This window comes from Amborella trichopoda, chromosome 2 (genome assembly GCF_054954075.1).
Source record: "Amborella trichopoda isolate Santa Cruz 75 chromosome 2, AtrichopodaSantaCruz75HAP2 v2.0, whole genome shotgun sequence".
Lineage (NCBI taxonomy): Eukaryota > Viridiplantae > Streptophyta > Magnoliopsida > Amborellales > Amborellaceae > Amborella > Amborella trichopoda.
Window position 1 is genome coordinate 61,165,398 of NC_142337.1, and position 12,174 is coordinate 61,177,571.

A 12,174-nucleotide genomic window follows, 5' to 3' on the forward strand; every position below is an offset into this window, starting at 1 on the left:
AAGGCGCACCTCCAAATCTTATCATAAACATAGTTTTTGTGTCAAAAACTCATAGGATAACTTGAGAATCTATGTTCATCTCTAATTATAAAATCTCAAACTCCAAAAATAGTTTAAATCAAATAGATCTATAAACAATTGAAAATATTGAAAATGGACGGTCCAAATAACGTGTTATACAATATATTGTTTTTATGACTTGGAAATCTTTTTCTCTTTTTGTAATCATGCATCTCGATGTTGAGATCATCAGTTTGAGGGTTTTCCAACATCAAAACAATATTTTGTAATGGATTTTTGAGATACATCTTAATTCTACATTTTTAAGGTTGCAACCTTATATAAACTTTTTCATTTTTTAATTTCAAAATAAACAATTCATTTCTTAAGTAACTTCCTTTGAGTTTTGAGATTGTACACAAAGAGATTGTTACCTCTGGATCTGCCCACAAATACCGCAATGCTCATAAGCCTCGCAAAAATTTCCATAGTACACAGCCTCAGCCACTCTAATTCATATCTGATGGCTTGGGAAGATTGTGAACCTTTTGTAAGAAGATAAACGGCCGTAACATTCACCACGATAGCTATTGGATCACCGTACATTATTTTTTCTATTCCATGCATTTGCTTTCCCAGAAAATATCGCTATTACCCTTCCGTTTGTTTGGAAGGACGAACGAGAACTCTCTCCAAAATATCGGTTTTTCTCTCGCTCTCTCTTGACACGTCCCCTATTTGGTAAAAGCCCTATTTTTCAGTGCACTGCTCTCTCTCTCTCTCTCTCTCTCTCAACTTTAAATCCTTGCTCCATTTTTCTCTCTGAATCAAAACATCGGGCGAAATCACCACTTTTAAGAGTCAGTTACTGAAACTCTCCGGGTATTTTCCATGATCTTGTTATTTCATGATCGTTATAATACTTATTTCGTTTTGCAAAAGTTGTAGCGATTTTTATTTTCTTTTGCCAATGACATATGTGTGTTGCTTTTTTTTGCACAAAGAAAAATCTCCATTTATCCATATGTAGGGAGTTGTTTGAGAATTTTTGTGTCGATTATTGGAGTTCTCGAGAACTAGGGTTTTCATGGTTTATTGGCGTTGCTTCTTTATGGTCTAGTGATAGAGAGTTTGTGAAATATTGTTTATAATGGATGCTTTTGTTTTATATGGAGGTCTTTTTTGGGTAATAAATGCTTTTGTTTTCTTTGGAGTTCTCTGTACTTTTTTTTCTTTTGAGGCCCTTTAACCAGTTATCTTGTGACCTTATTTGGTTAAAGAATCAGACTAATGATTAAAAGAAGTTGAAGAAATGGAAGAAGATATCATGATTTATTCATTCATAGATGTTGTGCGCTAATTTTAATGGCACTTTGCATTTTCTTATCTTCTTTAAGCTGTTATTGTTATATGATTGATGGAATGGATTTGTCACTTAGGTTGGTCGTCAGGATTGCCTAGCACCGACGATTCTGTACATTTTAATCCTCAGCTCATAGTTATTTGGTCAATTGAAGTGCTTTGACTCATTATAGGCAACATGCCAAGGTGTGTTTTACTTCTTTGTTTCTTTACTGTCCTTCAATTTAGTTGAATTGTTGTCTAGTTTGCTGGAAATTTTTTTTTTATTTTCACTTGGCTAACAATCATGCGCTCTTCAATGCAGGTACTATTGCGACTATTGCGATACTTACTTAACTCATGATTCGGTGAGTTCACATCGATCCATCAAATTTTCCTGAAAATACAGTCTACTGGACCTATGCTTCTAATATTAAGACTTCTCTAAGTTATATATCTTATGGAGTCATTTTTGTGTGATTATGTGGTGATCTAGATGGACTTTAGAAACACATGATAATTTGTCCAATAACACATGGATCACTTGACTTAAGCCCACTAGTGTGTGCAGACTTAGTTGTACTTTTATCTGAAAATGTTTGATTCATGCAGTAGTGACATTTAATGATGATATGATATGCTGTTAAACATATCATGACAAGTTATATTTACATGTTGTAGTTTATTTGAAATGTGTAAAATTTTAATATTCCCATCTTTGTCTAAGTATATTTCCAAAATTTCAAAGTAGGGGCCAATACAACTGTCACATGCCTTTCGGGAAATAAGCTGAAGAAACTGTAGGCTGATTAGAGTTACATATTAGAGGAAGGGATGGATGGATTGAGGGAGAGGGCACTCATGAATAGTGATTTCTGATTATGACATGAATGAAGTCATTTCTTGCTTCTATGAGTGACTTTCTTGTGATAACTCTATGGGGAACTCGTAAAGTTTATCTTTTTTTTTTTTTGGGGGAAGTGTTTAATATTTGTTTATTTTTTTTAACTTACAATAAAATTTATGGAATACTTAAAGCAAGCGAAAAACTAGGGTGGTTTGCCCATTTGATACAAGGAACTTGAGTGACCTGAATGGATGCATATTTTAGATATAAATATGTTCATTCCTTGCTTTGTAAAAAAAAAATATGTTCGTTCGTTGGATAATTACTCCTCTGAAATCGATTTCCGTGAGTGATGCATTCATTGTATCATTTAGTTACTTTGTTCATCTAATTATAGGCCCTGTCGAGCAAATGATTAATCAATGCTCTTATTAATGCGGCGGAGGTGTATATTGTGTCTGTAGCAGAATCCAGTTAATTGGTGAGACATGGACACCTTGATAAGTTTGGGTTGAGGTAAACTGCAGGGGTTTATCTAACTGCTTAAGGTGATGGTAAAAAATAAAGAAAATGAAATTCTAACTCCCTGCATATCCCTCTCTCTCTCTCTCTCTCTCTCTCTCTCTCTCTCTCTCTCTCTCTCTCTCTCTCTCTCTCTTCCCCAGCACTTTGTCTATACATCTCATGGGCCACTGGCTAGCTCTTATTCAAGGACTTAGTTATGTTTGTGGCCTCTCTCTTGAGCATCCAGATGCTTGTGAATTCATATGGTATGGCTGTTATCATTCTGGTTGAAGAGATTCCGGAGCATCCTTGATGGCGCTATAGAGTCATTTCTTGGACACTCAATTTCCAAGTTAGTCATGCTGGGAATTTGTAGCTTGCTTGTTATATGATGGACATGGCTTAACTGCATTAACAAATTGGGTGCAAAATCAAAGTTCTAGAGTTTTGTAGCAAGGTCCTTCATGTAGAGCTCATAGAATCACATTATCAGTGAGAAGTGAGAGGTCTATCTCAATGTAAACAAATTAGTTTCTAGCTCAATCGAACTTTTATATGTTCACTGTTCTACATATTGTTTTTCTATTATACCATATAAAAATCACCTGTTATTTTGAACAACTATTCACTTGTTTTATAAATCATATGCATTTGTGGTTTTATGTAAGTAAACAGGATATAATATTTACTTTCATGTGAAATTCATGCTTTTAAGCATTTCATAAGCAAGGTATACACACAATCCGTATTTCTAATTTCTATTTCTTTTGTTATCAGCCATCTGTAAGGAAACAGCACAATGCAGGATATAAGCACAAGGTATTTATCTTCCAAGATACTTGTGACATAATTTAGATTATGAAATATTTGAAACTATGCTGTAATTCTATAAACTCTTAAAAAATGTTGTCCATTGTGTCATTACCATTCATTGAAATGATGACGGCAGTGGAGAGAAGTGGACCCAGTACACTGTCATGACCCCAATATTGGATCCCACTCTCTGTCTGGTGTCCATTTTAATGGACATTGTTGACCAAATGGATTATGTTTTGGATTATGGGTGTGTTCCCCTGAATTTTATGCAATCCCTTTTCTAATGCTGACTCCTGAAATCATTTTCAGGCCAATGTACGTTCCTATTATCAGCAATTTGAGGAGCAACAAACTCAAAGTTTGATCGATCAGAAAGTTAAAGAACATCTTGGCCAGACTGCAGCATTCCAACAGCAAGTTGGTGTGGCCTTCAATCAGCATCTTATGTCACTCCAATCGAACCCTCAGAGGCCTCGGATTCCTGTTCTTCCTCCTGTTTTACCAATTCCATCAACTTCTCAAGCACCCATCAATCCATCAATGATGCCAATGCTCAGGCCCCCTCTTCTGCCACCACCAACTTCTGGTGCTCCAGGTATGAAAATGTTTTTACAGCCCGCACCACTTTAATGATGACCTTTCTTTCTTGTTACAGTTATTACCTTTATTCTTTTGTTCTATTTTTTTTTTTGAGGGGCAAAGATGTGTCATGAATATCAGAATATTTGTTATGAGCAATAAACATACAATAATCCACTGGAATATGGCAAATGCAACAGCTAATTGGACCAGCATCCTCCAATGAAATTATAGACAGGGATGGAGGGTGAGCTGGATCTACCATAGGGGAATTGTTTAGTTCTGGTGGGTCCCATGCCTTCTATCATTTCATTGGAAGGTGATGGCCAATGTTCTGTGGTTTTTGTGTATTCCAATGGGCTTATTTCATGGAAAGTGTTCATTTGGACACACTGACACACCCAGACTTGAGGGTACATTTTTGTACAATAGTGAACTCTGTTGTGACTGCCATATGAGCAGAGAATACAATCTATTGTATTCGCCTATACTTCATTTTCCCTGTCCATCTACTGAAAGTGACTTGTATGTGTGCACCTAGTGATACATGCGCTAACCATGATTTCTAAAAAGCTATGTAACTGATACATAGGCACTCTTGTTGCTATCTGATCCACATAGGCGTTCTTGTTGCTGTCTGATCTAGTTCTATATTCGAATGTTCCCTCCTAAGGATATTGTGCATGATATTAAATCTTATTTAGGTATCATTGATTGATATGTAGTCAATTGGAACACAATTACTAAGAACACGGTATAATTCTCTTCTAAGCAGATTGTACAATTAAACAGATTTTTTTTCTTTGAAAAGAATGTTTGCTTGATAAAATGGATTTGTCAGTTTTGTAAAATCATGATTATTGTCTATCAAAGAGGCCAAGCATTCTTCTGACAGCTCATCTGTTCTTTTGATTTATTTATGATTTTTGGGTGTCTTGCTGATTTGGATTCAAAGCATCATCATCAGAGCCTTCTCCCAAACTATTTGGGACCGGCTACACGAATCCTGGTCTGCCATTCTACTCTATCAATGGCTATGTCCTTAGTGAGGCCATAAGTCCCCGTATCTTTTTTCACTACTTCCAACCATGTCCTTTTGGGCCTACCCCTTACTGTTCTTGAGCCTTCTACTTGAACTAACTAGCATCTCTTAACATGTGTTGTACTGGGTTTGCGCTACACATGGGCGAGCCCATCTAAGTCTACTTTCTTTCATCTTGTTGCCTATTGGTGCCACGCCTAAGTTCTTCCAAATATATTCATTTTTAATCTATCCCATCTTGGTTTGAATTCAGATGTGATGCAAAATTAAATGGCTAAAACAAAAAAGGTAAGCTCACATTCATTAAATTTTGATGTTTGGTTTTTCATGGCTGTTGATTCTTTTATTCTTCATTTCAATTATTTTTTGATAAACATTTGATAGAGACTTAATTTCTTTTCGACATTCCTTTTGTTCCTCTACATGATTTCTCTTCTTGAATCTTATATTTTGGTCAGTGATTGAACTCCTTATGTACTAGCACACAACTAGGGGCCTATAAAGAATCATGATTCCTAGGGATAAGAGTGTGAAACCTGTCTTAGTCTTCTTGCTTTTTCGCCATTCAGGACCTGGGTCCTTTTTGTTCCTTGAATCTTTTGGAATAAGTTTTCCCTTAATTTGGAACTGTTTTAGATTGTAAAAACCTGTAGCTATCCAGCAAAGGAGATAAGACACAAATTTAGCAATCCAAAATAATTGTTAACAAATGGCAACAAATCTAGGTGTCTAAGGTTGTTATGGCATGTTTCTCTCTTTTTTTTTTTCTTCTGTGCATAAAGATAAAAGGCAGTTGTGAGCCTGTAGTTTGTTGGAAGGAATAAATTCCCCATGTATGTGACAGTGTTATGTATAACTGTATTTGTCAATTTAAGGTTATCAGGTCCATGAAGATTTAGAGAGCATATCTCTGTGATTATTAATTAGTATGAGTCATGCATGTACTATGAGTGTTCTGTGGAAACCCTGTGAGGTACCATTCACATTTCAGAACGACAGTTCAATTTTTTGATATTTACACAAAGCTTTCAATGAATGAGCTATTTGATATTGTGCATGAATATATGTATCCACCTACATTAACTGTGCCCCAATCATTTTTTGTAAATATTTGGTATAACCCACATTAAGTGGGCCCAAATCATATTTTGCAAATATTTGGTATAGTAATACAAATACATTGTCAATGTTAAAAAAAAGAAAGAAAAAAGAAAAAGACGAAGATAATGTGCGTGAATCTATGCCCCCTGGCTATTTAGGGTGCACTTTTATTTGCCTACTTTGCATTTGAATGTAGGATGAACTTTTATCATGTTCATGCAAGCAGAAGACTATTGCTGATACACGAGAAAGCATGCTTGGCCAAGCACTCAGAGATTAGAGGATTAAGCTGTACATTTGATTTCATTGGTATTTTGGTCAATAACCATTTGAAGGTATTTGGTGCGAGATTATTGTTGGTTTGGTGATGAAAATGTTAGTCAATGCACTTTTAAGTTCAAATCCTCTATAAATAATTGCACTCTTATGTCTCAGGCAGTTCTCTTGGGCCTACTTTTTCTTAGAACCAGAAGTGATTTTTTGTTCAATAACTAGTTGAGTGAATTAAACTTGTATTTTTTTTTTTTTTGAAACTGTCAACTGTTGTGTATTAAAAAAGGAAAGGAGTAGGAGGGATAGACCACGAGGCCCACAACCCGGGCCCCTCGGCAAAAAATAGGCTAACCCTATACAAAAAATGATCAGGGCTTATAGCAATCGCCCACTACAGAGATGTACAAAATACCAGAGAGTGGTAGGGTCCTAGAGAGGGGACCAAAACCACCCCTGTGGTGCAAGAAAAGGCCGAGTCTTCGAAAGATCTGTCCCATGCCCTCAAAGGTGTGTGGCCTGTGCGAGTGCTCCATCTCTAGCCAGTTGGTCTCCGAGGGTGTTTGATTCCCTCCAAGTATGCATCCAAGAGACGGGAATATCCCTGCAGATATGATAAACCTCATAAAAGATCTAAGCAAGGTACGAAGGTGGTGGGGCGCGACGAGCAGCCCAAGAAACCTCATCAAACTTGTAGTTTTAATTTGCAATGGGGATATATCATACGCGTAATATTCTTACACAAAAATAAGAGAAGGGTAATCTTTACTCTCTCATGCATTTAAACATTGTTAAATAGCAAATGTAGATATATCCTTTGAGAAGTCTTCTCATTTAAAAACAAGAGCAGGGTGATCTCAACCATCTATCAACAGTTTTAGAATTTGCTGTAACCAAAGTTGCCTTCACCTTACCATCTATCAACTGTTTTAGAATTTGCTGTTGCCAAAGTTGCCTTGACCTTAGTGAAGCTTGAATCACGGTTGATGGATGATCGGGATCAGATTTCTCATGATTTTAATATGAGGGGGAGTTCGTTCTACATACAAAATGTCCTCATTTCTCTTTGAACATGGGGTGCAGATCAGGTGGTGCACTTCTTTAATGGTGCAAATGTAACCTGTCCACACCAGCACATTACTTAATTTTATTTCATTGGCACCAGTTCCCCTTTGAAAAATAATTACGAAATTGCCTCCATTTTCTTAACTGTTCTACTTGAATGCATTTCTGTCCCATTTCCACATTTCTATTAATTTCTTTCACACAATCTTATCATATACAAATATGTGTAGATTAGAGTTATGTGCTTCCCTTCTATTTTGTTCACCGAGAATGGAATGCAAAATTGCTTACTCTTAAACTGCATTTTCAGGGTACAGTGCAGCTCCAGGTATGACTCCACTCTCAGGACCACCAGGAACCGCACCACCAATGCCCCTTAACCCTTTGCCGAGGCCTCTCAATATGCCCAACACAGGGGCTCCAGCTTCTAATGGAGGTGCGTTTCCTAACATGAACGTGCCAACATATCAACAACCAAACTCAGCAGGAACAGCAAGTGGGAGTGGGTTTGAGGGTTTTAACATGCTACCAACAAGCAGTGGCACCCTCCCATCATCTGTAACCTCATCCGCACCATCCCAGGATGGCTATGCTTTTCCCCAGTAGGGCAATCACTCCTACCCATCTCATTAGAAACTCGTTTCTTTTTGCTCCTCTTTTTCAGCATATTTTTGCTTTTGAAGAGGAATTGAAATGTAATACACAAAAATGGGTCTGGATCCCCACTAAGATGCGAATTTAAATCACCTTGAATTGTGAGTTCAGAGTGGTAGCAAGTTTTGGGTCTCGATTTGTAAGAAACAGGAATCGATCTGGTTGTGACTGAGGAACATAAAAGTGGTTTTCATGTATGCTTTTAAGTGATTCATGTTGTTATGGGAAGGGATTTAACATTTCCGAAGTGAACCTCTGTTGTATAAAAACGGCATTGCCCCTGTTAATTAGTACCATGGTTACATAAGTTTACGTTGAAGCATGTGTCGGTTATAATTCTGTTATTGTTACAGTTTTTTTTCTCTCCATAGGAGCTACTGTCACGTTCGTTCAAGGCAAGGTTTAAGAAATCAGATTGGCTACCCGGATCGCCCATCTAGAAAACCGGTTTGAATCGGCGATCTAGATGAGTGAACTAGCCAATAAAATAAGTAAACTAAAAACGAAATAATAAAGAGTAAAAAGAAATATAATAAAAGGGGGGTATTTTAAGGATGAAGTTTCTATAGGGGTTTAAGCTTTATGAAAATAAAATAAAGCCTCAACTCAAATCTTAGAAAGGATTTTCAACAATGGTAATCTATGTAATGAATCTAAAATCAATTTTCAATATCGATAATAAAATTTGAAACATAAAAAAAAAACACAAATCTACATGATCTTTGAACACTTAATTTTAGGGCAAAATGGACGGTTTAGATAATTTGTTACAATATATGCAATTTTTAGAGCTTAAAATCCTTATTTTTTTAACAACTAATACGCTCAAGTTGAGATGATTGATGTAAAGTTTTTCCGATGCTTAGAATTGTAATTTTGGTTGAATTAAGAGGTGAGGCTACAACCCTATCTAACCATTTTCTTTATTTTAATGGGTCAATTCATGGGTATCGAGATGCAGTCTACACCAAGTGTTAGAAAGAAACCGGACGAGCGAAAGTGTTAAAAAGAAAACAGGAGAGGAAACCGGGAGAGTCGGACGATTTTGACGACACGAAATGGCCTATGAAGGCACAACAGTGGCGAGTCGAGCGTGTACAAGTGTCGCCAACACGGGCGAGTCAGGTTTGTACAAGTGTCGTCATGTGTGATAGGTATGTACAAGCATCGCCACGTGTGACGGACCAACCTTTTTATGCACACAATAGATTTTGTTACCAAGGAGTATTTTATGGATGTCAAACTTCTTTAGGTTTTTCGATGTGGGATTTTAGTAAGATATGTAGGCGTAATATAATATATCTCTTTATTATACAAGATAAGACAACTATTGGTGTGTGCTGCAGTCGGTTATCACTTATGTTTCCCTTTCAAGAGGTTTACTTAACAAAAAAGTAAAAGTTATGACAAAAAAATTAAAAATTATCTTGACAAAAAAATAAATTTTTGTCAAAAAATAAAATAAAAGTTACCTTGACAAAAAAAATAAAAGTTATGACAAAAAAAATAAAAATTACATTGAATAAAAAGTAAATTTTTGTGAAAATAAAAATAAAAGTTACCTGGACAAAAAAAAGTTACATCGACAAAAAAAAATAAAAGTTACGACGAAAAAATAAAAGTTTCCTTGACAAAAAAATAAAAATTACTTAGGCAGCATCGTCTTTTTATTTTTCTTGTCAAAAATAAAATAAAAGGTAATACAAGTATTTATTGTCAAAAAATAAATAAAAATTAATACAACTAGTATCATGCTTTTCAAGCATGCACTTGAGCAGCGATTATTTTAGAAACTTTAAAAAACTTGATTTTTTAAAAATTAAAGCATTATTTCGAAAGTTGATATGCATTCTAATAATTTCTATATTGATAACTAAATCTTATATTTTATTTATGAATTTATTTGCATTATAAAATATGTAATTTACTATTTTTTCTTACAATTGTCAATAATACATGTTAAATTAGATGATATTATAAAATATTTTTTATTTGTTATTATTTGTAGGGTGCAGTTGGCATACATATGCATCCGTAGATGTAGAGGTAAGGTGCACCTTCAAATTTTATCACGGTATATAATTTTGATGTAAAATGTCTTAAGATTATCTCAACATCTATTTTTATATCTAATTATAAAGTTTTAAATTTAAAAAATGGTTAAAATCAAGTAGATCTATAAACTTATCTATTTTTTTGTCAAAAAAAATAAAATAAAAGTTACATTGAAAAAAAAAAAAAAAATTATGACAAAAAAAAAAATTATCTTGACAAAAAAATAAATTTTTTTCAATAAAATAAAATAAAAGTTATCTTGACAAAACAATAAAAGTTATGACAAAACAATAAAAGTTATGACAAAAAAATAAAAGTTACCTTGACAAAAAAGTAAATTTTTGTGAAAAAAAAAAAAAAAATTACCTTGACAAAAAAATGAAAGTTACCTGAGCAGCACCGTCTTTTTATTTTTCTTGTAAAAAATAAAATAAAAGATAATACAAGTATTTATTGTTAATAAATAAATAAATAATAATACAAGTATTATGCTTTTCAAGCATGCATTTGAACATCGATTATTCTAAAAACCTTAAAAAACTAGATTTTTGAAACCTAAAAAATTAGATTTTTGAAAAATTAAAATGTTATTTCGAAAATTGATACGCATTCTAATAATTTCTACATTGATAACCAAATCTTATATTTTATTTATTAATTTATTTGCATTATAGATTATGTAATTTACTATATTTTTTTTACAGTTGTTAATAATATATTTTAAATTAGATGATATTATAAGATATTTTTTATTTGTTATTATTTGTAAGGTGCAATTGTCCATAACAGTAGAGGTAAGATGCACCATCAAATTTTTTCATGGTATATAATTTTGATGTAAAATATTCTTAGGATTATCTCAAAATCTATTTTTATATCTAATTATAAAATTTTAAATTTAAAAAATGGTTAAAATCAAGTAGATCTATAAACATATGAAAATCTTGAAAATGAACGGTATAAATAATATGTTGTAAAATGCATTATTTTTGAGACTTGAAATCTTTTTATTTTTCATGATCATACATCTCGATGTCAAGATGATCAATCAAAGGGTTTTTCTACATTAAAACTACCTTTTCCGATGGAGTTTTGAGATGCATCCATAGTTCTACATTATAAAATTGCATCCTTAAATAAACTTTTTCCTTATTTATATCGTAAAATAATTATAAAATGTAAACCATCATTTTCAATTTCAATATATAATATTATAGTGAGTTAAGTTGTTATAATCTTTGATTAATGTTCGTTAAGTTGTAATAATTTGGATTTTTTTTAGTGGATTAGAGTTTTCCACCGATTCAAGATTTTGATGGGCATTTTTACATCGATTTAATATATTCTTTATTGTAGTCCAGATATGATTATATACTTCACCCATGATAATTTTATGATTTTTTTTTGTATAATGTAAATTTACTAATTAATATAAATTTATACAAAGAAAGAACATCTCAATACATATTGATGAAAAAAATAAAAATTAATAATGTAGTACCTCCATTTTTATTGGATTCCTAAAAACAATATTTGTAATAAATTTTAACAAGCTTTTCAGATTTTTTAAAAAGTTTAATCTGACCGATTCAATCAATTTTCGATCCAAATCGCCGATTTACCAATCCGAATGGGTTTTTTGAATGCCCGATCCGGGGCACCAATCCGTTTTTTAAACCATTGATCTACACTTTTAGACTGACAATTTGTTCAGTCTTATCATCATAGCTAATGAACATGATGGACACTTAGGTCATGCAAAGGATTCATCTCCACCATCCATCTTAAGAATGGATGGTGGATGTTCTAGCTGTATATTGTATAGCACAGGTGTCATGCTTATTTTCGAATTTTGTCAAAATATGAAAAACTGAATTTTTATACCAGTAGAATCCATCGC

General features: G+C 33.6%; 1 protein-coding gene across 2 annotated transcripts; it reads left to right on the forward strand.

Annotated features, from left to right (window-relative positions):
- The first annotated feature begins 496 nt into the window (after nucleotides 1–496).
- On the forward strand, nucleotides 497–8,538 carry LOC18445178 (C2H2 and C2HC zinc fingers superfamily protein). 2 transcript variants are annotated; one of them, XM_006855321.4, is made up of 6 exons: nucleotides 497–882; nucleotides 1,440–1,548; nucleotides 1,667–1,709; nucleotides 3,470–3,511; nucleotides 3,818–4,103; nucleotides 7,876–8,538. In XM_006855321.4, the coding sequence occupies exons 2-6, from the start codon at nucleotides 1,541–1,543 to the stop codon at nucleotides 8,169–8,171; spliced, it is 675 nt and encodes a 224-aa protein (XP_006855383.1). In that variant the 5' UTR covers nucleotides 497–882; nucleotides 1,440–1,540; the 3' UTR covers nucleotides 8,172–8,538. The 2 variants fall into 2 exon arrangements, with proteins under 2 accessions (XP_006855383.1, XP_011627389.1); XM_011629087.3 differs by having other exon boundaries at nucleotides 678–860.
- The last annotated feature ends 3,636 nt before the right edge of the window (nucleotides 8,539–12,174 follow it).

What these genes read in the sequence shown, in the direction of transcription:
- LOC18445178 (XM_006855321.4), top strand. An exon ending in CTTACTTAACTCATGATTCG is followed by an intron (nt 1,710 to 3,469) that starts GTGAGTTCACAT and finishes TTTTGTTATCAG; the next exon opens with CCATCTGTAAGGAAACAGCA. An exon ending in ATGCAGGATATAAGCACAAG is followed by an intron (nt 3,512 to 3,817) that starts GTATTTATCTTC and finishes AATCATTTTCAG; the next exon opens with GCCAATGTACGTTCCTATTA.